This window comes from Mauremys reevesii, linkage group 25 (genome assembly GCF_016161935.1).
Source record: "Mauremys reevesii isolate NIE-2019 linkage group 25, ASM1616193v1, whole genome shotgun sequence".
Classification (NCBI taxonomy): domain Eukaryota; kingdom Metazoa; phylum Chordata; order Testudines; family Geoemydidae; genus Mauremys; species Mauremys reevesii.
Window position 1 is genome coordinate 16,429,080 of NC_052647.1, and position 23,004 is coordinate 16,452,083.

The 23,004-nt window shown below is 57.4% G+C and overlaps 2 protein-coding genes across 3 annotated transcripts; one reads left to right on the forward strand and one right to left on the reverse strand.

The window, feature by feature from the left end:
• Window positions 1-1,734: 1,734 nt before the first annotated feature.
• On the reverse strand, window positions 1,735-14,241 carry PRIM1 (DNA primase subunit 1). Its single transcript, XM_039514567.1, has 13 exons — window positions 14,061-14,241; window positions 13,049-13,206; window positions 10,217-10,323; window positions 9,807-9,880; window positions 9,025-9,161; window positions 8,579-8,637; window positions 7,885-7,994; window positions 7,129-7,220; window positions 6,404-6,521; window positions 5,706-5,775; window positions 4,858-4,949; window positions 3,425-3,523; window positions 1,735-2,652 (listed from the first exon to the last, which is right to left on the reverse strand). The coding sequence occupies exons 1-13, from the start codon at window positions 14,161-14,163 to the stop codon at window positions 2,633-2,635; spliced, it is 1,239 nt and encodes a 412-aa protein (XP_039370501.1). The 5' UTR covers window positions 14,164-14,241; the 3' UTR covers window positions 1,735-2,632.
• Window positions 14,242-16,325: 2,084 nt separating this feature from the next.
• On the forward strand, window positions 16,326-21,791 carry LOC120391156 (17-beta-hydroxysteroid dehydrogenase type 6-like). Of its 2 annotated transcripts, XM_039514568.1 has the most exons (7): window positions 16,326-16,743; window positions 17,355-17,551; window positions 18,279-18,600; window positions 19,161-19,419; window positions 19,839-20,002; window positions 20,620-20,836; window positions 21,534-21,791. In XM_039514568.1, the coding sequence occupies exons 1-7, from the start codon at window positions 16,734-16,736 to the stop codon at window positions 21,592-21,594; spliced, it is 1,230 nt and encodes a 409-aa protein (XP_039370502.1). In that variant the 5' UTR covers window positions 16,326-16,733; the 3' UTR covers window positions 21,595-21,791. The 2 variants fall into 2 exon arrangements, with proteins under 2 accessions (XP_039370502.1, XP_039370503.1); XM_039514569.1 differs by lacking the exon at window positions 21,534-21,791 and having other exon boundaries at window positions 20,620-21,345.
• Window positions 21,792-23,004: the final 1,213 nt, after the last annotated feature.

Here is a 23,004-nt window from a genome sequence, read left to right on the forward strand (position 1 = left end):
CCCCCATCCTCAGGCTATTCTACGTTACTCCCCCATCTCTGCCAGGACCTGCACCCCCCAGCTGCTGCCTGCTCTGCCCCCACCTCCATCCTGGCTATGGCCAGGATGGGGGATCAGCTGCTCCCCCCACCCTGTTGGGGTAACAGACGCAGCTGGGATGGGGGGTTGTGTTTGCGATTAAGGAACGTGGCATCTCCTTGCCCGATGGAGCAGGTCGGATTTTCCAAAGAGCCCAGCGGTTCTCAGCCTTTCCAGACGACTGTCCCCGCCTTTCTGGAGTGGATTTGTCTTGCCTACGGCCAAGTTTCACCTCACTTAAAAAATACTTGCTTACAAATCAGACATAAAAATACAGAAGCATCATAGCCACACAGTTACTGAAAAATGGCTTCCTTTCTACCATCTAATTATAAAATAAACCAATTGGAATATAAATATTGTACTAACATTTTAGTGTATGGTTTATAGAGCTATGTAAACAAGTCGTATGAAATTTTAATTTGTACGGACTTTGCTAGTGCTTTTTATGTCGCCTGTTGTAAAACTAGGCAAATCTGTAGATGAGTTGATGTACCCCCTGGAAGAGCTCTGCATACCCCTGGTTGAGAACCACTGTTCTAGGAAACCTGCCCTCACTGTCAGACACAAACCCTCTCCTTTCCCTCCCCCCAAAACTGGGCACTTGCTTACTCCCCGGTTAGTTAAATTGTGCAAACGGCACTGGAGACGCTCTAGCTTTGATTTGAGAGAAGTTTGCTGCAGTTCAGCTTAAACCTAGTCCTACTCCACTTAAGCGAGCGTCCACAGGGGGCTCTAACCTCATTTAAATTCACCCCTTTAGCTAAACCGATGCAAATGACCCTCACACTGATCTTCCTGAGACCTTTCTGACTCGCCCATCCCTCTGAGCCTGGGTGCAGGGCAGGCCAAAAAGGGGAAGCTTTCAACTTAAGCAGCATGTCTGAACTTTTTATTTTCTACTGGTACAAACAATAACCCCTAGCTCTTATCAGTGACCTCCCTTTGGGATCTACTATCATTATCCCCATTTTAAAGATGGGGAAACTGGTATAGGGAGGTGAAGTGATTTGCCCCACTGAACTGGGAACAGAACCTAGGTCTCCTGATTCCCAGTGTGGTGCTCTATCCACTAGGAAACACCACCTCTCAGATTCCTGTAAGAGGGATGCACGAGAGTAAAATCATTCTCTCTTCCAATTTGTGCCCAACGTGTGCTAGGGGCTGTACATCTCCGGCCTGTGTTATACAGGGGGTCAACTGAGATGATCTAACTGGCTTTAACATCTATGGAAAAACAAAATGTGATTTTAAACCCGCAGATGCAGGCGGGGTGGGGGGGTGCCGGGTCTGGAATAACTTTTGGGTCAATTTTAGAAATTGACTCCAGTGGATACTGTCCCTTGAAGGTCAGCAGGGGGCACTCTCGCAACATGATTGGCCTAGCAATGACTGTAAATGACTGGCTGTCTGGAAAAGGACAGGGTTAAAAAATAAATAAATAAAAATAGGTAACCCCTGCACCTATCTGACCATGAGCCCTTAAAGTCCAAAGGGCTCTGGGAGAACGGGAGTGCCGAGGGGATACTTGCAGGGGGCCTGCACTTTATCCCACTCCTGAGTCATGTTTGTTTCTTTACTTTGATGACTAACCTCAGCATTAGAACACAAGGAGAGAGCAACAAACGAAATGGAAGAGCCAGGGACCCACGGACCTATCGCTCACTGAACCCTTTAATAGTTTTCCTTTTGCATAAAAAAGTACAAAAGAAGGATACACAGAGCGCCTCCTACTGGGCCATCAGACCCAGGCTGCCTGGATCAATTCGACACGCCGAGATAAAGAGCTTGCGAATTAAACCCTGCAGCAGGGAGAAGACTACGCAGGCTGCAGCCAGAAGGGAACGTTAAGCAGGAGGAGGGACAACTGGAGTAGCCTTTGATGTCTGGAATAAGTCAGTTGAGGTCGAAATCTGGAAGAGCTGGGCCCGGGGAACCATTGCTTAGAAATGACAAATCCAACAGTCCAATCTCATGCATCTGGGGCTGCCAGGCAGCTTCTTCCATTAATAACGGTTTGCCCCAGAGCTCAGGCAGCAGAGTTACCCTGATAGAAAGAAAACCTGTGGGTCATTTTTGCAGGCAGCAGCCAGGTGCCGATTCCAGACCCCTGCGTCCTCGGACTCCATAAGCCGATGAGAATTCCTTCCTTCCTCTCGAATCAGCCAGCTGGGATCCCCTCTCTCCTAATTCCCACTTTACCAATGGCTCTTGCTCAGGCAGGTAAAATTCCGCCTTGCCCTTGTGCCGGCAAACAGGGTCGGGTGGGTTAATCCACCTGCTGTTTGCAGATGAGGGGAGAGGAGGAAGCAGTTCTAATTTCTTGCCAACAATCCACAGCGTAGTCTTCTCCCAGCGCACGCTCCAAGCCCAGGCTCAATGAACATCCAAATCCGCTCTCTCCAGCAGGCAAGACCAGTTGGGTTTCCTTTCCTTGGGAGCCTGCTGGGCAAAGCCTTTAATGCCAAGAAGAATCGCTGGCCCGATTGGAGCTCTTGTAACGGCTGGTTGGACAAACCAGATGTAGATTTCCCCACTGGAGACACTAGAATCCTCAGAAATCTCCTTGTAAGTCTAAAGGAAAGAAACACGGGATCTTAAACAACAGAGAAAGCTGCACCCGTGGCTTATTATACGTCTGCCTTTCTTTTCCTCTAAGCCAGTGATACTCAGACCTCAGCGGTTCAGGAGCTAAATCAGGGCTCAGCATTACCCAGCAGAGCCGCCGCCGTGTGAATTCACTGTTTCATTGACGACAGGTGCTCTATATTCATATTTAACCGCAATGATGGGGAAATATTTAATGTATATATTATTCTCACAGCAAAATGACTAACCTGGTGCTATTATCAGCTGAACTGCAATCGGTTAATAACACAGCAAAAGCATCCTGATGGGCTAATAACTAAATCCTGGTGTTTTAATACCATGTGCTGCATGCAAAGAGCCGCAGCAGACACACCGAAGAGCTCCCCAGTCTGAGCATCGCTGCGGTAAGCAGAAGTTGATGGGCTTTAAGACACACGACCTTTTGGTTACGTTCTCATTGACCAGAGCAACGCAGTTCATCCCTCAGCTGGTTTAACCAGAGTTAAGAACACCTCTTTTACCTGCAGGGAGGTCACAACCTAAGGGGAGCTGAAGTCACTTTCCAGGGTGACACGGCTAGTGAGTGGCACAGCTGGAATAGAACCCAGGCAGCTGTGCGCTGACCATTGGGCAATATCGCCCCCTCCCACGCTTAGAAGTCAGGACCACATTTCTGCGGGCAGAAGGGAGAGCCCTGAAAGGTTTCAAGCAGCCTGGAAGAGGAGAGGCCCCACCCAGTCCCCTCCTCGGCCCCTACCGCTCTTCTTGAGAAGCTCCCCTTTGCGAGACTTCTCCATTTCCTCCACGAACTGTTCGAAGACTCTCACGTACGGAGCCAAGCTGGTTTTCTTGTAGTCTAAGGGACAAAGAGAGACGTGCAAAGGATCTGCCGGCCGTACAGAGCGTATGCAACGCCTCATGTTACAATCCCTCAAATCTGGGCTCTCAAGGCTCAGTGTATCAAGAGGCGACGTGAATTCAACATCCATCCAGGCCTGTAGCTTAACTTGGCCTTCAGAGTTTCAGCACTGGCTAACTGCGTCAGGCATACAGGGAAAATTCCCCCCTGGCATTGCCCACAATGCCGCAGTGGGACGCTGCCACCTCAGAATGGCAGTGTTGCCTAGTGGCTAGCACACAGGCTTGTGACTCGGGAGACCCGAGTTCAATTTCCGGCCCTGCCACTGGCCTACTGGAGTGACTTTGCCTGTGTGTGCCTCAGTTTCCCCATCTGTAAAATGAGGATAACGTGAAAAACGCTACAGAAGAGAAAGGTGTTAATTCTTACTGAAATGCCACTGGGCTCGGCATCAGTTAATTTACACGACTGGGAGTATGCCACATGGGTTTGGAAAAATTCTAACTCTGGGGGCACTTTTTGTCCTACTCTGGAAGCTCATTTTCCAGGTGCAGCATTTCCAGGGGGTGCCTCTCTCCTCCCCTTCACAGGCTGAAGACCTCTGCTGTGCGCCCTGGAGGAGCTCTGGCTGCTGCATGAAACCGAGCCAGGCCCTCAGCTAAAATATTCTATGGTTGACAATTGGCTCTGGGAGCGAGGGGATCCTGGTTAAGGCTGTCGTGGGACCGCTCTGGGGACTGGAAATACTGACTAGGAAAGAGGGGTATCAACTTTCATGATTGACCGCTGGGTCGACACATAAGCTAGTCCCCCCTGCGCCCAGATGGAACTGCCATGCCTGACCTCAGTTGTTATAATCATAAAATCACAGACTATCAGGGTTGGAAGGGACCTCAGGAGGTATCTAGTCCAACCCCCTGCTCAAAGCAGGCCCAATCTCCAGATTTTTGCCTCAGATCCCTAAGTGGCCCCCTCAAGGATTGAACTCACAACCCTGGGTTTAGCAGGCCAATGCTCAAGCCACTGAGCTCTCTCTCCCCCCTGCCCCTCCATAGTCTTTGTTCTACAGCAACACCAATGAAGTTCGGGCCCCACCGGGCCAGGCACTGCACAGGCACACAGCGAGAGACAGCCCCGGTCCTCCATAGTTTGCAAGTGAAATAGACAAGACGGGCTGGGAGGGGAAACTGAGGCAGAAAGTGGCACGTGCCCTGCCCATGGGCACAGAGCAAGGTAGAGAACCCAGGTCTCCTGTCCCCTAGACCATGCTCCCGTCCAAGGTCCCATATCAATGTGCTTGAATAAAAGCAGCATCTTTCGTGACTACTCACCCCTGGTGCGGCGCTTGGGTTCCGGCTCTGCCTCGTTTTCCTTCTCTCCGTCTTCCTCCTCGTGAGCCGTGTCCAGTTCACTACAGAGGCAGCTAAGAACAAGCAGAGTGAGAGTCCTTTACAGCTGGCTACCCAACGCCGCTAGTTAGCCTCTAGCTGATCAGAGCAGCACAGAGCAGCCTCACGGCACGGCCGCTCGCTCGCGGAGCGCAGACCCGGCCCACTCCGCGTCGGACAGCTCACGCGACAGAGGGGTTCGCTGCCCCGCGGTGTAAAAACCAACAAACCACCCACCTTGCGCCGGTAAATACCTTGGGGGTCTGCACTCATTAGGAGGCTCCATTCCCCCCACGGGCTCCCCATGTGCCACCCTCCTGTCCCCCCCATGACAAAGGCTCTGGGTGTCTCCTGTTCTCCACATGCTCGGGGCTGAGTCTCTCACTGCCCCCTGCTCCATTCCAGGAGCTCTGTGTCTCTGTCGTCTCCCCCGTCCAAAGTACCGTTCCCCCCACCCTCCCTGGATTGGCAGGTGGCCGGCGTGCTCGTTCCCTGACCATAGATCGTGACGTCACAAAGAGGAGGCCGCATGCTAGGAAGGATGAAGTCTCCTCTCCCTCTGGCTCTCCTTGATGGCTGAGCATCTGCCCCACAGGGCAGAGGCTCTGGGCGTCCCCCATTTCCTCTCTCCCCATTTCCTGATCTCCCCCAAAATCAAAAGGGTTCTGCCTGTCAATGCTGCAATCCCAGACTCAACCAGAGGCAGCGTTCGGAAGTGATCGTGTTCCACGGCCAGAAACGCCCCATCACGCGGAGAGAGAGGTCCCGCAATCCCGGCCCATCACCGGTACCTTATGGTTGGAACGGCGAACGGGTCGAACTGATCCAGCTTCCGCAAATCAATCGGGACCGAAACACGACCTAGGAGAGACAAAACCAGCGTCACTTTACCAGCTGCGTGTTTCCTGGGTCACCCAGAGGCCACAACGAGGCATCAGGGCCCCTTGGGCTGGCAGCTGCCACCCTGGCCTAAAGAGCTAGCAACCTTGGTGTGCAGCAAGTCTCAGGTGGAGAGACAGCCAGGGCTGGGACGGGGACAGAAGCGAGTTTAGCACAGCGAGATGCAGTCACAGCTCACCATGAACCCAGGCAGGGGATGGGACCGTCTTTTGGTTGTGTTAGGACAGCACCTAGCTGTCCACAGTATAACGATGCTGGCCAAGGTGTGAGATGAGGAAGGGGCGGTAAACACGGTGTGGATTTCTGGACTGCACAGAGCCCTGGGTCGGCAGGCAGGAGCTGACCGTCAGCTCTCTGCCCGAAAGGGAGCTCGTGGCGCCAGGATCCCCCGTTGCATTAGTCAGGGGAGCGTCTGGCAGGGAACTTGCTCCCCATCCTGGTCTGAAACGAGGCGGGGGCTTTGGGGCGGCAGGCGGCTGGCTGAATGTCTCACGCTCGCGCCGGTGAGATTCCCTACCCGCGGAACGGGGATAACATGACTGCCCCGCCCCGCCGGGCCAGCGGATCTACATCGACGTGCGTGCGTGACCTGTTTTGGGGTGGACGCTGAACGGGCTCTTCAGTAAGTGGCTGACTCCTCTGCTGACGTTGATATCCAGCCGCGGAAAGCAGTACTGCAGCATGATCTCCGACTCCGCGTGGGAGGGCTGGGAGCAGACGGACAGTCACGGGCCGTTGTGCTACAAGGCCCCATATGCTCCCTGTCTCTGCGCCCTCTACAACCGAGTCCCACCCCGGAGATTCCAGGACGTCACCATCCTAGGTACAGCCAGAGGCCCCGATTCTGGATGAGAGCCAGCGACCAGGGAATACCCCTCGCCAGGGGGTGTTGTTGGCAGGGCAGGTGCTGCCTATAGCATCCCCATCTGAACGAGGACCAGCGCTGGATTGGGACTCAGAAGCCTGGATTCTATTCCCAGCTCTGCCACTGGCAAATCCCACCACCGCCCCGGGCCTCAGTTTCCCCATCTGTAAAATGGGAGGGAACGATACCGATCTTTGTCATGCACTTCGAGGTCAACAGATGGAAAGCGTCAGATAAAAGCCAGGCACGGTTATTATTCTAGGGGCGTGCCCAGCTCTGGATACCGCATACAGGGCTGGGGCAGAAGCAGAGCGTACGTTCGATCAGACCCCAGAGCCTGATCCTAAGAGCACTGAAGCCAACGGGGGGGGGGGAATTGGGCCCGATGACCAACCGTCCCTCACGAGCCTCACCCCCGTCCCCAGCTACGTTCCTGGGCTGTTCCTTACCTTGCATTTCTCCATCTTCTTTTTCAGGAGCTCCCAGCGCTGGACGGAATCATGCTTTTTGGGGAATTCCCGCAGCAGGCTCTCTCGAACCGGTGATCAGCTGTTAAGGGGTTACAAGGCTCTCCTAGGGGCCAACCCCCGTCAAGGGAAGGCCAAAGCTCCGGTATTCTTAAGGCAAGACCTGCGTCACTCTCCGAACGGCGGTAGCACGGGCACTGGGGCTCTGGTAAGCACCCCCCAGAGACAGACAAAGGCGCCCGGTCTCTGCCCAAGGAGCTTACAACACGGTGTGTCGATCTCACGCACACGCCGTCGTACGTCTCTCGCACCAAGGGAACGCCGCGAGCTTTTCCCATCTCGGAGAAGTGGGGAAATGCAGCTGGAACCCAGACCTGACCAACCCGCCCGGCTATCGGTCCATTACAATGCGCGTAACGCGACGGCCCCTAGACGCCCTGACCGAGATCGTCCCGCGTGCTCTCCGTGAGGGCAGGACAGAACTCTGGGGGTCGATGGGCAGCCCCCACCCCCGGCGGCTCCCGCCAATTACAGGCTCGGCCTGTTGATTTCACTGCCCAATAGGCTTCCTTGACAGACGTCACCCTTAGAGCCGAGCTGAAGGCACCTCGGCGCATCCCGCACCCAGAGCTAGGCGCACGCCTCTGTCTCAGGCGACCCCAAGAACCAGGACCCTCCAGTTTTTGCTGCCCCACCCCCCCAGCTGCCAAAAGGCCCCCGCAAACAGCCGAAGGATATACTCTGGGACGAGGGCAACCACCTTCTCCCAGCTCTCGCTGCTGCCCAGGATATCCTGGCCCACCAGGGCGTATTCTTCAAAGTACGGCTCCACCAGACTCAGCGAGTTGCTGGGGAAACAAGTGGGGGCGGGGGGAGGACAGGCAGGATGAGAGAGCTAAGGAGTTTGACGAGCTGCACTTTGGCAGAGGAAGGCAACACAATGCCTGGATTTAACCCTGATGCCTCTAACAGCACATGGCGGGCCGGACGCTCAGCTACTTCCTCCCCGCACATAGGGAGAGGGGGATCTAAGCTGCATTCTGGGACCGGGCAGGATCCTGCCTGGCTCCTGATTAAGTTAGAGCAGCCCCAGGGCTGCTCCAACATACAGTCCTCTCCCTGTGGCCCTCGGGAAGCAGAGATTAGCCATAACTCAGTGTGATCTTGCCACACCCTCACCTGCCCCCTATGCCAGCGGCTGGGCGCAGAGCAGATGCAGAGCCCCTTACGTCTTGCTCCTCGCCAGATTGGGGAGGGCCCCAGCGTGGGGGGGGGGGGCTCCCAGGGAGTCATTCTCACCCACTTTAAGCTGCTGTAAGCGGCACAGAGGGGCCTGAATACAATCGAGACCCAGGCCCAATGAGCAGGGTGCGGCATGCGACTAAGCCCGGCTGACGTACGTGAGACGCCATCCAGCGTCACGGCAACTGACCTGATGAACGGGTGAATGGGGTCGGTCAGGTTCACCTTCTTTACGGTTTCGGACCCGCCCTGGGAAGCGAAAGAGGAGACGGTTCGTACAGCTCAACCCCTCCCCTTACCCGGAAAGCAGGCGCTGAGCGAGGAGGGTGGACGATTCCGGCTCGAGGGCACCATCTGCAGAGGACCCTGAATGCTCACAGCTCCAGCTGGGTCCATGCTCCGGATCAACCACAGACGCCCCGGAGGTTAGAGCCCCGCAAGCCTGAGTCTGCAGACCTGGCCTCAGACTCACTGGATAAAGCCATTGCTGATACCGCATTGACCGGGGCCAGAGAGGACCTGCGACCGACAGGCCCCGTATTTGCATTGCCGTGCTCGGCACAGCCTGGCTTCGGAAGAGAGACGGGACGCAGCCAGTTTCTCAGCCCACCCCCTGCCCCGTCAACTCCCACGCACCTTCACGAGGGTGAGATACTCCACCGTGGCGGCGCGCATGGCGGACGACCACTTCCGGACGGAGTCGTCACACACCCAGCAGTGGACGCCTCGCCGGCCCGAATACACCCACAGGCGGTGCTTCACCCCGAAATCCTCTGCAGGGGGGACACGGAGCAGAGTCAGCGCAGAGCTCGGGTTGGAAACAAGGAGGATTGGACAAGACACGGGTAAAGCTCTGTGGAGCAGAGGTGTTGGCCGCCCTGGGTCCCTCACAGGGCCAGGACACGTTGGGTTACGTTCTGGAGTCTGCAAACGGACCCGAGAGAGGCCCTGTTTTATTCTGCATCCCATGTGCCCCACAAGCCCCCCTGCCCCGCCTGGCTTAGCCCGTATCCCTGTTGGCAAACGGGTTAAAATGAGGGACATCATAAGTGACACCGAGAGCTGGTCAGGAGGCCAGTGCGAACAGGAGCCCGCACGGCTCTCGCCAATATATATGTGGCCTACATATCCCAGCATGCAGTGCTCCATCTCGATCTGCAGTGCGCACTGGGACCTGTAGTCTCTGCGGGTCCCACCGCCCCATGCCCGGCAGCTGAAATGGGTCCCGTTTTACACAAGCAGGAGTTGCCAAGGCGGCTCTCAGCCTGGTGGAGTTTGGACTCCCTGGAGAGCGCGGGGGAGACACCACCGCAGACGTTCGGGACACGGCTAGAGAGGAAACGTCACAGCCCCAACGGTGCCACGCAGACCGGCCGATACAGGGACGTTTGGACCCAAGGGGCGCGGCCGGTACTTGCCCACGAGCGCACGGTCGATGACACGGATCGCGATGGTCATAAGGGTCCAGCACTTGGAGCAGATCTCGGCGGAGCTGAAAGGAGAGCGGCACAGAAGCAAGGCAGGGTAAGCATGAGCCTGCCACAGTATAAACCCCTCTGCCCTGGCACGGCTGACCAAGCAGCCACTGGGTCCTGCTGTCAGAACCACCCCGTTGCCCACCCCATGGTCACAGTCAGGGCGGGAACTCTCTGGAGCAGCACATTTGTGACCTTGGCCCGACCCCGTGCCTCAGTTTCCCCAATCTGTAACATAGGGTTCCTTTGTCTGCTTCATCTCTTTAGACTGCCAGCTGGTTGGGGCAGGGACTGTCTCACAACACGTCTGTGCTCACTGGGGCTCTCTAGGAGCGGACGGCAAGAGCGAATACCTGCAGCACCTCCGGACGTCATTGTAATCCGTCATGTCTATGTCGAACACCAGCTCCTTCTCCTGAGCCTGGAAGGCGCCCATGTGCACGGTGTTGTGCTGGCTGGGCTGCAGAAGGGGAGGAACGGGTCAGTTTCGATGGCCGGGGATCCCTCCACGTGACCTGCTAAGCCAGCGGCGTTGCGTTCACACGCCACCCGAGTCGCTGCATCGCAAGGCAACAGGGATCGGTTTCGCTACCCTCCCTTGTGGCAGCTGCTGCTACAGAGGATTTTGTGATGTTCTCCCAGCCCCGGGGGCGAGCACCTTGCCCAGCTCTCGTTCTCTCAGTCGGTCGGGAGGAAGCAGCGTCATGCAGACCCTACGCTGCACCAGGGATCCTGCCTCACAAATGGCACTTCCCGAACCAGACTCGGAGTCAAGATTCTTGGGTTCTAGTCCCGGCTCTGGGAGGCCAGGAGAGTCAAATGCAGGGGCTGGCTCTCAACTTTTCCAGAGCACTGTCCCCCTGTCAGGAGTCCGATTTGTCTTGCGGACCCCCAAGTTTCACCTCACTAAAAATTACCAGCTTACAAAACTCAGACATCAAAATACAGAAGTGTCACAGCCCCACTGTTACTGAAACATTGCTGACTTCCTCCTTTTTACCATATAATTCTAAAATAAATCGACTGGAATAGAAATCTTGTACTGACATTTCCGTGCGCGGTATTCAGAGCAGTCTGAACAAGTCATTGTCTGTATGAAATTGTAGTTTGTCCTGACTTCGCTAGGGCTTTTTCTGTCGCCTGTTGTAAAACTAGGCAAATCTCTAGATGAGCTGACGCCCCCCCTGGAAGACCTCTCATACCCCCAGGGTATGTGTACTCCTGACAGAGAACAACTGGCCAAATGATCAGAGCAGAGGGGCTGGGAGTTAGGACTCCTAGGATCTCCTGCTAGTCCCATGGTTGGAGAATATGAATCAGGACTCCTGGGTTCTATCCCAAGCTCCAGGAGTAGTATGGTCAAATGGTTAGAGCAGAGGGCCTGGGAGTCTTTGTTCCTAGGTGTACGACTTTACATTGGTCCCTACTGAAAACACAGTTTGCACGCATGCAGTGTAGCAAGCAAATCGGTCTATGTCCGTGACCTGTCCTCTTCATTATTTACCACGCTCCCAACTTGTGTGTCACCTGCCAACTTCATCAGTGACGATTCGACGTTTCCTTCCAGGTCATGGATAAAAACGTTCAGTGACATAGGGTCAAGAACCAACCCGAGGGACCCCCCTGGAAACGCACCCTCTCAGTGATAATTCCCTATTGACAATTACTATTCGAGTCCCAGCAGTAAGCCAATTTTAAATCCATTTAATACGTGTTGCGTTGATTTAGCATCGTTCTAGTTTCTTAATCAGAATGGCACGTGGTACCAAGTCAAACACCTTGCAGAAGTCAATTACATCAGAGGTTCTCAACCAGGCATACGCAGGGATCTTCCGGGGGGACGTCAACTCATCTAGAGATTTGCCTGGTTTTACAACAGGCGACATAAAACACACTGGCAAACTCAGGACAAACTAACATTTCATACAGACAATGACTCGATTATACTGCTCTATATACCATACACTGAAACGTTAGTACAATATTTATATCCCAATCGATTTATTTTAGAATTATATGGTAAGAATGAGACAGTCGGGAACAGTGGGGCTGTGACACTTCTGTATTTTTGTCTGATTTTGTAAGCAAGTAGTTTTTAAGTGAGGTGAAACTTGGGGGTGCACCAGACAAATTGGGACTCCGGAAAGGGGGACAGTCATCTGGGAAGGTTGAGAGCTGCTGGGTTACATCAACACTATGACCGTTATCAACCAAACTTGCGGTCTCATCGGAAAAAGATCCCAAGCTACTTTGACAAGATCTGTTTTCCACAAACCCACGTTAATTGGCACTAATGATATTATCCTCCTTTAATTCTTCATCTATCAAGTCCCGTATCAGCAGCTCCATTATATTACCTGGGAACGAGGTCAGGGCTATAATTAACGAGGTCATCTCTTTTCCCATGTTAGCCACATCCCTCTCTGCCTCAGTTTCTCCATCAATAAAGAAAAACGATAAGCCACCTCGGTAACCTGCCCGTCTACACTCCAGGCGCTAGAGCGGCACAGCTAACCTGCTGTAAACTCATCGTGTAGCCCAGAGGTTCCCAAACTTTAACAACCTACGAACCCCTTTCACTAAAATGTCAAGTCTCGCGAACCCCCCCTCTTAAAAATGAATATTTCCTGGGATTTTCTCCTTTACCCGAGTATAAATTATAAAAGCAGTGATCTTGGAAATATAAAATTTGGTTTTGTGACATGCTTATTACACACTTATTAATTATTATTTATCTTTACAGCTGCCTATTTAATTTTAAAAACAGCAAAAAAATATCCACCTCCCTATTTCCTTTGAGTCTTGAAGTTTAAATCTCCTCAGCGTGATAGAGGCGCTTGCTTTGATCTGCTTAGCTCTTGGAAGTCCAGGGGCTCCGGGCTGCTGGCCCCGTGCTGTCTGGGGTCCCTAGGGACAGCTCTGGCGGCCATAAGGGAATTTCCCCCCCCGAGAACCCCCTGTAACATTTTACGAAGCCCAGTTTGGGAACCACTGGTGCAGACGCAAGGACCTCCACTCCCCCGAGTGACGGTAGCACCAAGCTGGATCTACCCCCTGGGCTAGGCTGGCAGAGCTGAGGGGCTCAGGGGGTGGATTTTTAGACCCTGGAGCTCCATCGCTATATTGATGTATGTTTTACGCGCAGACCGGACCGGAGAATACCGGATCTCTCAGTCCGGACTCACCCGGTGCGAATACACGGCTCCCACGTCGATCTTGTAGGGGTTCATCTTCTGCATCTCTCTCTCCAGCTCCTGGGGGCTGTTGAAGGACTGGTACCGCACGTAGATGTCATCGCGCAGCGTGAAGGAGAACTCCCGCCGCTGGAAGTAATTCTTCACCACTGCAAGGGAACCGGCATCGAATCGAGCTGCACCTGGACTGTCTGTACACGAACAGAGGGCACTCACCCCACCCCCCCCGCCGATCTAACGGCCCTCAGGCCTGACCGACAGCCCCCCGTCTCCTAGCTTGGGGCTCCCCCGACACGCAGCTCCTCACTCCTTAGATCCCCTCCTTCCATGCCGCCCCCAGAAGGGTCCCAACTTCAGGACCTGGGCCGTTTAGAATCCCTCCCTTTTACACGTCCCCATCCTGCTCCCTGCCCCCATCTCCCCCCCACTGTACATGCTCCCTCCTCCCTCAAATTCCCCCCCGCCCCGGACCCTCATCCCCATCTCCCTATGCATGCACCCCATCGTCCCATGCGTGCACCCCCACACCCCATGCACCCCCCCACCGCCTGTATGCATACCCACACCCAGTGCACCCTCCATGCACCCCCATCTCGCCGTGCACCCCCCATGCACCCCACGCCGCCCCATGCGTGCACCCCATCTCCCTGTGCATGCACCCCCACACACTCCCATCTCCCAGTGCATGCACCCCCACACCCCCCATCTCGCCGTGCACCCCCCATGCACCCTACGCCGCCCCGTGCGTGCACCCCATCTCCCTGTGCATGCACCCCCCGTGCACCCCCATCTCCCTGTGCATGCACCCCCACACCCCCATGCACCTCACGCCGCCCCATGCGTGCACCCCTATCTCCCAGTGCATGCACCCCCACACCCCCCGTCTCGCCATGCACCCCCCAGGCACCCCACGCCGCCCCGTGCGTGCACCCCATCTCCTGTGCATGCACCCCACACCCCATGCACCCCCATCTCTCCCGGCGGCCCCCGCGCTGCCGCTCACCCCCGCCGTAGCTGAGCCAGCGCCCGTAGGGCCCGTAGGGGAAGAGGCGGCGGTAGTAGAGCGGCAGCAGGTCGGGCAGGGAGCCCGGCTCGAACCCGGCCATGGCCCGCGGGGCGCCGGGGCAAGGAGCGGGCCCGGGAGCGGGAGCGGGAGCGGGCGGCGCGCGCGGGAACCGGCTCGGCCGCGGCGCACGTGGGCAGGGTGGGGCCGGGCCGGGCCGGGGCGGCTGGGAGCTGTAGTCCGGGGGGGCGGGGCCTCGCTCCGCGCCCCGCCCCCCCCCGGGCATTGCAAAGCCCCGGGCTCCCCGTGCAGCTCAGCGCGAGCCTGGGAGGGCTGCTGCGCCCTGCAACCCACCCGCAGAGCCCTGACTTCAGGGGCAGCCCCCCGGGACCCCAGCGCGCCCCCTGCCACGCCAGCGCCCTCCCCCCAGTCCCAGCACGGCCCCCGGCGGTGCCAACCAGCCCCCTGCGTACAGGGCCGTGCGCAGAGCCCCCTGCATGGCCAGGCCAGCGCCCTGCACTCTTGCAATGCCAAGTCCCACGTCAGACTGCACCCCGCCCCCCCCGCTGCGATGCCAGGCCGCTCGCTCCCTGGAAGGGCCACCCCCTCCCCGCATACACAGCCCTCCACCCCGGCCACCGCCACGCAGCACGCGCATCGTGCGGGGGATGGAACGGGAGTGGCCGTGTGTCAGAGGCCCTGTACTGATCATGTGTCGTGGAGATCCTCCGCCATCTCACGGGGTCAGGGCCTGCGCTCCTCTATTACCATATTGCTTCTCCGCCCCCCCCCCCATCTATGTTCGGCTCCGCATTCACTAAGCACAGAGCGATGCTGTTGTCACCTTGCAGTCTGTGGCCATGAAGCCTTGGCAGGGGGTGTCCAGAAATCAATCATTGATTGAAGGCTGGGGCCCAGTCGATCCTGTCCCTGCTTTCCCAGGGGCTGCAAAGGCGGAAACTGCTTCCCCGGCCTCCCTCCAGCCCAGCCTCCCTCGCTAACAGGCTGGCAGAAACGAATGCACCCCCCTGGCTGGTGAACCGCTGGGGGAAAGTTGATATTTGCTGGACCTTGGGGCAGTTAATTATTCATTTCCCCATTGATAGGGAAGGTGCTGAGATTCCACAGAGGGCTGGTTGCTGGGGGCCGAGCGGACACAGTCCAACGCTGATCCTGAAATTCACGTGGCTATTGCAGATTTCCACCTCCCCCTGACCCCCGTCTCAAAAACGTCCATTAGGAACAAGGGAGAGATTTAGGGTCTGCGGGACAAGGACAATATGCTACGGCCACTACAAACCCTCCTGCTTCAGGGCATGAACTGGCTTCTAATATCAGGGGTCAGGAGGAAACAGTCTCTGGGAGACCCTGATCCCAGCTGCCCCCCACAGGGCCTCTTGCGCCTGCCTCTGGCACAGCTGGGGCTGGCCCCGAGCAGAGCTGGGGAATTAAGGGCTGTCCTGGTCTCATCCACCTGGCTGTGTCTGGGACAAAAGATTGGGGCGGCTTCCCTCTGCTTCCTGTCCCCTGCTTTGGACGGATGCTTCACCGTTTGTCTCATCGGCTTAGACTGGGAGCTCATGAGGGCAGGGGCTGCTCGCTGTGTGTCTGGCCAGCACCCGTAGGGTGACCAGATGTCCTGATTTTATAGGGACAGTCTGGATTTTTGGATCTGTTTCTTATATAGGCGCCCATTATCCCCCACCCCCGTCCCGATTTTTCACATTTGCTGTCTGGTCACCCTAAGCACCCATCGTAGGGCCCTGTGCAGCACCTGGCACAATAGGGTCCCAATCTCAGTCAGGGGTATCCATGCAACGCCTGGCAAGATGGGACCCTGATCGTAGTTCAGGGAGGCAGGGGGGCGAGAAGGTCTGTGCAGCACCAGGCATGCAACCCAGACCAGTGGGGGGCTGTGTCCCCCCTGTCCTGCAACCTGGGGTGTGGTGCAAGGCCTTGCTCCACCTGGACGGCTCACAACCAGCCACTAGCCTGCAGGTCACTCCCGGGTGTGTGACCGCAGCCCGCCAGGCACAGCCTGCCTCTCAACAGCCTGGGTTACACGGCAGGGTGACCTCGACACACTCCCAGTCCTGGACTCCCCCACACACACCCCTGAAATGTACGTCCTGTGCTGCCCAGCCCTCTCCTGGACAGTGTGAATGCGGGAAGTCTGTTATTCCTTCAAGGGAATAATATACAGCAGCTCGTCACCTGAAAGAGTTACCCGGACACCTCAGCGTAAACACACTGGCTTAGGGAAACCAAGTTGATTACAAAGCGAGACGCTTGAAGTGAGTACAAGCACTGAGGCAGAAAAAAAATCAGAAATGGCTACAAGAGAAATAAAGATAAAACACGTCCTAGTGCCGAACGTAACACACTGTATTAGCTACAAGCGGAATTCGTCACCACACGCCTCCAGCGCATGGTCACACTGACCAAGCTCTTTGAGTCAGGCCCCGTCCCCCAGAGCCCAACAGCTGTTTCCTTGCTCTTCTCAGCTGCAGAGAATGAGACGGGCAGAGAGAGAGAGAGAGGGGTCCCTTGAGGCGTTTGCCCCTCCTTTTTATCGTTTACGTCCCCCCTCTTGAAGAACGTTGCCAGCTGAGAACCAGGGGACAAAGCGTCTATGTGGAAGGATGTTCCCTGCTGTTTTTTTTTCACCTGCATATGCTTACATGCAAGTTTCCTTCCTTCCCCCTTTGTGCTTGATGACTCTGTTTACTGCTTAAATGCAAATGAAGGCAAACACACGTTCTTCTGCTCAGGACAGACCCGCTTGCTGGCTTCTGCCTGGGCACGGCTGTGGGGTTTGGGCCTGGTGCGGGGAAAGCGTCTCGCTTCACATCCAATGCTGCCAAGCTACTGATCAGCAAAGGATGAGTTTCCAAGCGATACCTCCCCAGGCGTCCCTTGTACAAGGACGGTTACGCTGGCGTGCCGGGGGTGAAAACAGGGGTGGATTCCATCCTGTGTGGGGAGGGCTGTGCAGTGCCAGACACAATGGGGCCCCCATCTCAGTTGGGGGGGGTCCATCTAGCGCCCGGCACACTGGGGCCCTAATCTGAGGGAAGCCCCATAATCCCGGATGTTCCCTTTTGTCTCTAGACACACCCATTCCAGCTAGTCTAATGGCCCATCCACACTTCCCCGGCCTGGCGACGGACTAGGCTTCGATACCCCCAGTCTGAGCACCCAGGGACTCAGCGCCGCTGGGATTTCACGGGCTGATTTTTCTGAATCCCTTCTGGGGCCAGATCAAACTGACAAGACCCCTTTGTTTAACCACAGGCAGAACCTTGCCCCCTGGCCTTTCCATGCACCGCTCGATCCAGCGCTCAGCCGCCTGCCCGGGACCTCTGCCCAGCTCCGCTCCGTGGGGCGTGGCATGTTCCTCACCTTCGCTGTGTCCGTCCAGTCCGAAGGCTGCAGAGCAGGCAGACCAGGCGGGAGCTGGCGCCCGAGGCAAGCGGAGACCTTGTTCGCAGGTAGCTGGTTGTAGGCTTGGTGTCCTCGTGAGTGATGGATACAGGGAAGGGTAGGGGGCAGGGGCTGGCTCGGGGCTGCTGGCTGAGGCAGATTTCAAACGCAACGTGAACAGATGTCTGCAGGCTGGCACGACTGCTACCTAGGGGGAATCAAACGGGTGGGTTCTCCCCTGGCTGGCCTCTCGTCCCGGCGTTTACCTCCCTGCCCAGCGGCTGTCACCCGGCCCCAGTTGGGATCTCGTACCGTTTGACGCTGGTGGCAATGGGGGCACGAAGCAGGAGCGAGCTGGATCCCAGGGGGTGAATTTAGCAGGGCTCGGCGTGTCGGCAGCAGGGCTCTTGGAGAAATTAGACTCCAGCGGCCCAGTGGGAGTTGCTGGGTGCTGAGCGCAATTGAAAATACGGCCCGTGTTCAGAACACATTGCGGGGAGCTGAGAGCTCTGGAAAATCTGGCTCTGTCACCCTCCAACCCTGTCTTTTTCTGGTTAAAGACACGTTTTATGTCCATAAGGAGTTTCATTCTAAAATCCCAGGCACTGTGTCTTTTAAAGTCCCACTTGTATTAGATGCATTGGGCCGTGGTGCTCCTGAATCCTGTGGCTGCTGCAGGCAGGTGTCTAAGCACTCCTTTGTTGCTCTGCACTGTTAAGCAGCTGCTCCGACCCACCCCAGAGCTGGCTGCATTTCAGTGCAAGTCTTGCCCATCGGGTGTTGGTTTGTTTGCAGTGCGGGAGGATGTGGCTGTACCTGGCTGCCCTGCTGGGGCTGTATTTCCTGCGCCGATGGTACCAGGAGCGGCAGACTGTGGAGAACCTCCGAGAGAAATACGTCCTGATCACCGGCTGCGACTCCGGCTTCGGGAACCTGCTGGCCAAGCAGCTAGACGTGCTGGGCCTGCGGGTGCTGGCGGCTTGTCTCACCCAGCAGGGCGCGGAGCAGCTGAGGAAGGCGACGTCGGAGCGGCTGCAGACGGTGATCCTGGACGTCACCCGCAGCGACAGCATCGCCGCGGCCACCGCCTGGGTGAAGGAACAAGTGGGCGACAAAGGTGGGGCCCCCGAATCCTCCACCTACCCCTTTGCCAGGGGCAGCTCTGAGCTCACACAGGCTGGGGCTGTGCTAATGCGACAGGCAGGAAAGGAGTGAAGCGTCGGGAGCCAGGACTCCTGGGCTCTATTCCCATCCTGGGGGGGAAGGAGTGGGGTCTAGTGGTTAGAGCAGCGAGAGCTGGCAGCCAGGACTCCTGGGTTCTATTCCCATCTCTGGGAGGGGCGTGGGGTCTAGTGGCTTAGAGTAGGGGGGGCTGGATGTCCCGCCCCCCCCACAGTTCCAGTTTCAATGCACCAGTGCTTCTCCACCAAGGAGGAAGGGCCGTCGGCAGCTGCGTTCAAGGCACAGCGATGCCGGATGATGCCGGATAACGTCAGCACGATGCAGACGGTCCCGGCCCACGCACAGCGAAATGGCCCTTTAGCAGCGGCCCCAGGCACACGTGGGGGATTGGGGCCAGGACGGGGGTTGGTGTGGATGAATGTCGGTGCCACTAGGGGATTTCAGATCGGAGGGGAACAGCCTCCCCCCCATGCTCATTCACCCTCCCTTTCCCAGGGCTCTGGGGCCTGGTGAACAACGCGGGGCTCGCCCGCCCCGCGGCCCCCAACGAGTGGCTGACCAAGGACGACTTCGTCAGGGTGCTGGACGTGAACCTGATCGGCCTGATCGAGGTGACCCTCAGCGTCCTGCCCCTGGTGAGGCGAGCCAGGGGCCGGGTCGTCAACGTGGCCAGTATCCTGGGCCGGCTGGCTTTCTACGGGGGGGGCTACTGCCCCTCTAAGTACGGCGTGGAGGCGTTCTCCGACAGCCTCAGGTACCCGCTCCCCTGCCCCACCTCCGCCCCGGAGCAGCCCAGAAACGCCCAAGCACAGACAGGCCCAGAGCCAGGAGGTTCTAAAGCGATTTGGGGGCCACAAGTTTTGAGGGCCTGCCCTGAAACCCCTTAAAAGAGCCTGATTCGCAGAGCCGGCCCTTAGCGCCCGCCCTCTGGGGAGCAGGTTCCTTTGAGGGCCCCCCGTCGGCCCCGCAAATCCCCAGTCCTTTGGGAAACCTGTCCCCGGCCACTGATCTCCAGGCGCTTTGATTTGAAGGGGCCCCACTCCAGCAGCGTCGGGCCTCGTTCCCAAAGGGGGAGTTGCGGGGGGCGCTCCCGAAATCGGAGGCAGGCTCGTGCCGGGCTCCCGAAATCCGCGGCCTCCGGTGGCTGGCGGTGACGGGCTTGTTCCGTTCCAGGCGCGAGCTCCGGCCCTTCGGCGTGAAGCTCGCCATCGTGGAGCCGGGCTATTTCCGCACGCCCATGACCGATATCCAGCGCAATCTGGAGTGCCTGGAGCAGAGCTGGCGCCGCGCCCGCCCTGACGTCAAGGAGAGCTACGGGCAGCGCTACTTCGACAGCTGTGAGAGCTCCGGTGGCATCGTGGGGAGACGGGGACTCTGGGCTGGCTCCCGAGGGTGGGAGGAGCAGGGGAGCCACCCAGCCCATAACACGTGTCATGAACTCACACGCGGGGTGTAGGCGGGAGAGGCTGCCCTCTGCAGGACGGATGCACCCTGTGCGCTTGTGGGTGGCAGACCCTACGCTGTTAGTCGCTAATGGAGATTCTCCGCAGGTAGGGCTTTTGCAGCAGGGGCTCTGAGTTCGGGGCACATTAAGACTAAGAGGGGGCATGTCGAGTCCTCTGAAAATTTCAGCCTCTCCCCAGGGAGTCAGTTGCTTCCAACTAGGGGATTCCCCCCAGTTATGCCCTGACTTTGACTGGAAATCCAGTTCCCAGGGAGTCATCGTTATGTTTAAGAGTCAACACGCCAATGATCTGAATAGGGGCCGCGCTATCGACGCAGGCTGCCTGCAGACTCAGGAAGCTGCCGTAACCGTCGGAGCATTTCTTTGCAGCCATAGGGGTCAAATCTTAGTCCCCCACCGTCCCACAAAGGGCTGAATCCCTCCGGATCGAAATCTGCCGGGGGGCTGGTGCGCCATGGGACTGACCCTCTCCCCCTTCTCTGCTTACAGGCCACAAGCTCAGCAGAGAGACACTCCTGACAAAGCCCAGCACCAACCTCTACCTGGTCACCGACTGCATGGAGCACGCGCTGACGTCCCGCCACCCCCGCACCCGCTACTCCGGGGGCTGGGACGCCCAGTTCTTCTACATCCCCCTCTCCTACCTGCCCACGGCCTTGGCGGACTGGGTGCTGACCTGGAGTGGGCCCCGCCCCGCCCAGGCTGTGTAAGTGGGGGGAGGCACCTAAGGGGGCATTGCAGGGGGCGGAGGAGGCTGGGAAATCCAGCAGGGCACGGGTGCAAAGAGCAGCTTTACCCGTCTGCACCGGCCGGGGAGTGGGGGGGGCGTCTGCACTGGAATCGGTGCCAACCCCGCCCGCACGATGCAGACGAGCACAGCTCCCGGCAGCGCCTTCTTAAACGGGACTGGAGCCTTCTGTCGAGTTGTTCAGGGCCAGCCCACTTCCCAGGCCCGTGGCTGGGAGGTGCAGGCTCTCACCGGCTGGGGAAAGGCAGCTCGAAAGCAGCCGGGGCCGCTACAGCCGTTACCACCGCGGGCAGCTCAGCGAACGCCCAGGCCAAGGCAGCGCACAGCACCCCCGAGCCCGTTTGCTTCCAGGGCCCGTCCCCTTGTGCTGCCCCGACTGCCTGCCTCCACTGATGCCTCTTGCCTTCGATTGGAGGCTCCTTGGGGCAGGGCGTCTCTCTTTGTTTTGTGCTCGTACAGCCCCTAGCACCGGGTTGGGGGGGGGGCTGGTCCCTGACTGAGCCCCCTGGTGGGGTGGGGTGGGGGGGTGCTACCGTCATACACCGGATAAAGAAATATTTCCCACTGATTCACTCCCTCCCTTGGCTCTTTGGTTCTTTGTTTGGATGGGAGCATTTGCTGCATTTGAATAACACCGAGCTTGTCTCACCCCTAGATCTCAAAGCACCGTACAGAGGGCTGGGGCAGGATCCCCTTTTTACAGATGGGGAAACTGAGGCACGGGGGGACGGAACTTGCCAAAGGCCCTCCAGCAGGCCAGTGGCCGAGCCGGGAATAGAATGAAGCTCTCCCAAGCCCCAGTCCAGTGCTCTAGCCAGTAGGCCGCACTGCCTCCCATTTTACAGAGTGACACGAAAATAAACGGCTAAAGCAGGAAATGGCAGAGAACCAGGGTGGGGAGGCCCCTCCCGCCTGCCGTTTACACTGGGTGAAATCTGGAGTGACTCTGGAGCTCAGACAGACACTGGGGTAACCTAGGAGGAAACGCAGCCTGCTTCTCTCCAAAGGGAGGCGGCTGGGAGGGGGATTGGGAGGGCCACACGCCCCCCGGGGTGGGGAGAGGCTGCAGGGAAGGTGAAAGCTTTCATTCTGCAGCCAGCACTTTCTCCCTCGGTGCCCGCCTTGCTCCAGCGTGGGAGGGGCGGTGAATGCTCTGTCTCCCTGACCCACAGGCCGTTGGGCTCTGCCCCCGACCCTGGCAGGCCTCGGACAAGGCAGGGTGCTGGGCCTTGCCCCAGGAGCCAGGAAAGCTGAGATTTGCTAGAGTGCAGGAGGGTTAATTATTTCCCTGCAGATAGCAGAGGCTGCAGTCCCAGCGTGGGGGAGGGGGTTCGTTTGCACCCAGAGCAGGGTCCAGTGCTGATCCTGACCCTCATGCAGCCCACACGCCCCAGCCCCACAGAACTGGCCAAGAGAGGGGGGTGGCTGCTGTGGGCCAGGGGGGCAGTGGCTGGGCTAAAGTCACTCCTACTTCAGGGCACCAGCCTCTAACTCTGAGGGTCAGGAGGACACGGTCCCGGAGCTGCCAGTGGGATTCCTAGGGGCGGATCTGGCGTAGGTCCCTTCAGTAGGAAATCTGTCCCGGGTCCCGGCCCCGCTCTGCTCCAGCAGGGCTGATCCTGTGCCGTCAGCACCGGGCATGGGCCGAAATCTAGGGCAGGGTATGATGGTGGGAGCCAGCTGAGGTCTCTCAATCAGGGTGAACTGCAAACAGAACGGGGCAGACAAACCCCAAATGCTGGTGGATCTTCCAGTACTTAGATTTACCAACCAGCACAGAACAGCTTCTGTAGCACCTCCCTGGTTCCTCAGAATCCCCTTAAAGTGCCCAGCCTCAGGCCTCCCTCCAGACACACACGTCAGAGATGATGATGATTCCTGAAAATCTTCTCTCATCATATAAAAGAAAAGGTTCTTCCAACTCCAAAGGATCAGCCACATACCCAGGTTCAATTACCCAAAATACACACTATTGGCCAATTCTTATAAACTAAGCTAAAATGTATTAAAAAAGAAAAGCGAGAGAGTGGTGGTTAAAAGATCAATCTACAGACAGACTTGAATTCAATTCTTGAGGTTCAGATACGTAGCAGAGGTGACCTTGTAGTTGCCAAAAGTCCTTTCAG

Coding starts and splice junctions, on each gene's coding strand:
- LOC120391156 (XM_039514568.1), top strand. Junction 19,420..19,838: donor GCGTTCTCCGACAGCCTCAG/GTACCCGCTCCC, acceptor GTTCCGTTCCAG/GCGCGAGCTCCGGCCCTTCG. Junction 20,003..20,619: donor GCAGCGCTACTTCGACAGCT/GTGAGAGCTCCG, acceptor CTCTGCTTACAG/GCCACAAGCTCAGCAGAGAG.
- PRIM1 (XM_039514567.1), bottom strand. CDS start 14,163: ATGGCCGGGTTCGAGCCGGGCTCCCTGCCCGACCTGCTGCCGCTCTAC. Junction 9,162..9,806: donor CATCGACCGTGCGCTCGTGG/GCAAGTACCGGC, acceptor TCCCCCCTGCAG/AGGATTTCGGGGTGAAGCAC. Junction 4,950..5,705: donor TTCGCCGTTCCAACCATAAG/GTACCGGTGATG, acceptor GCTTGTTCTTAG/CTGCCTCTGTAGTGAACTGG.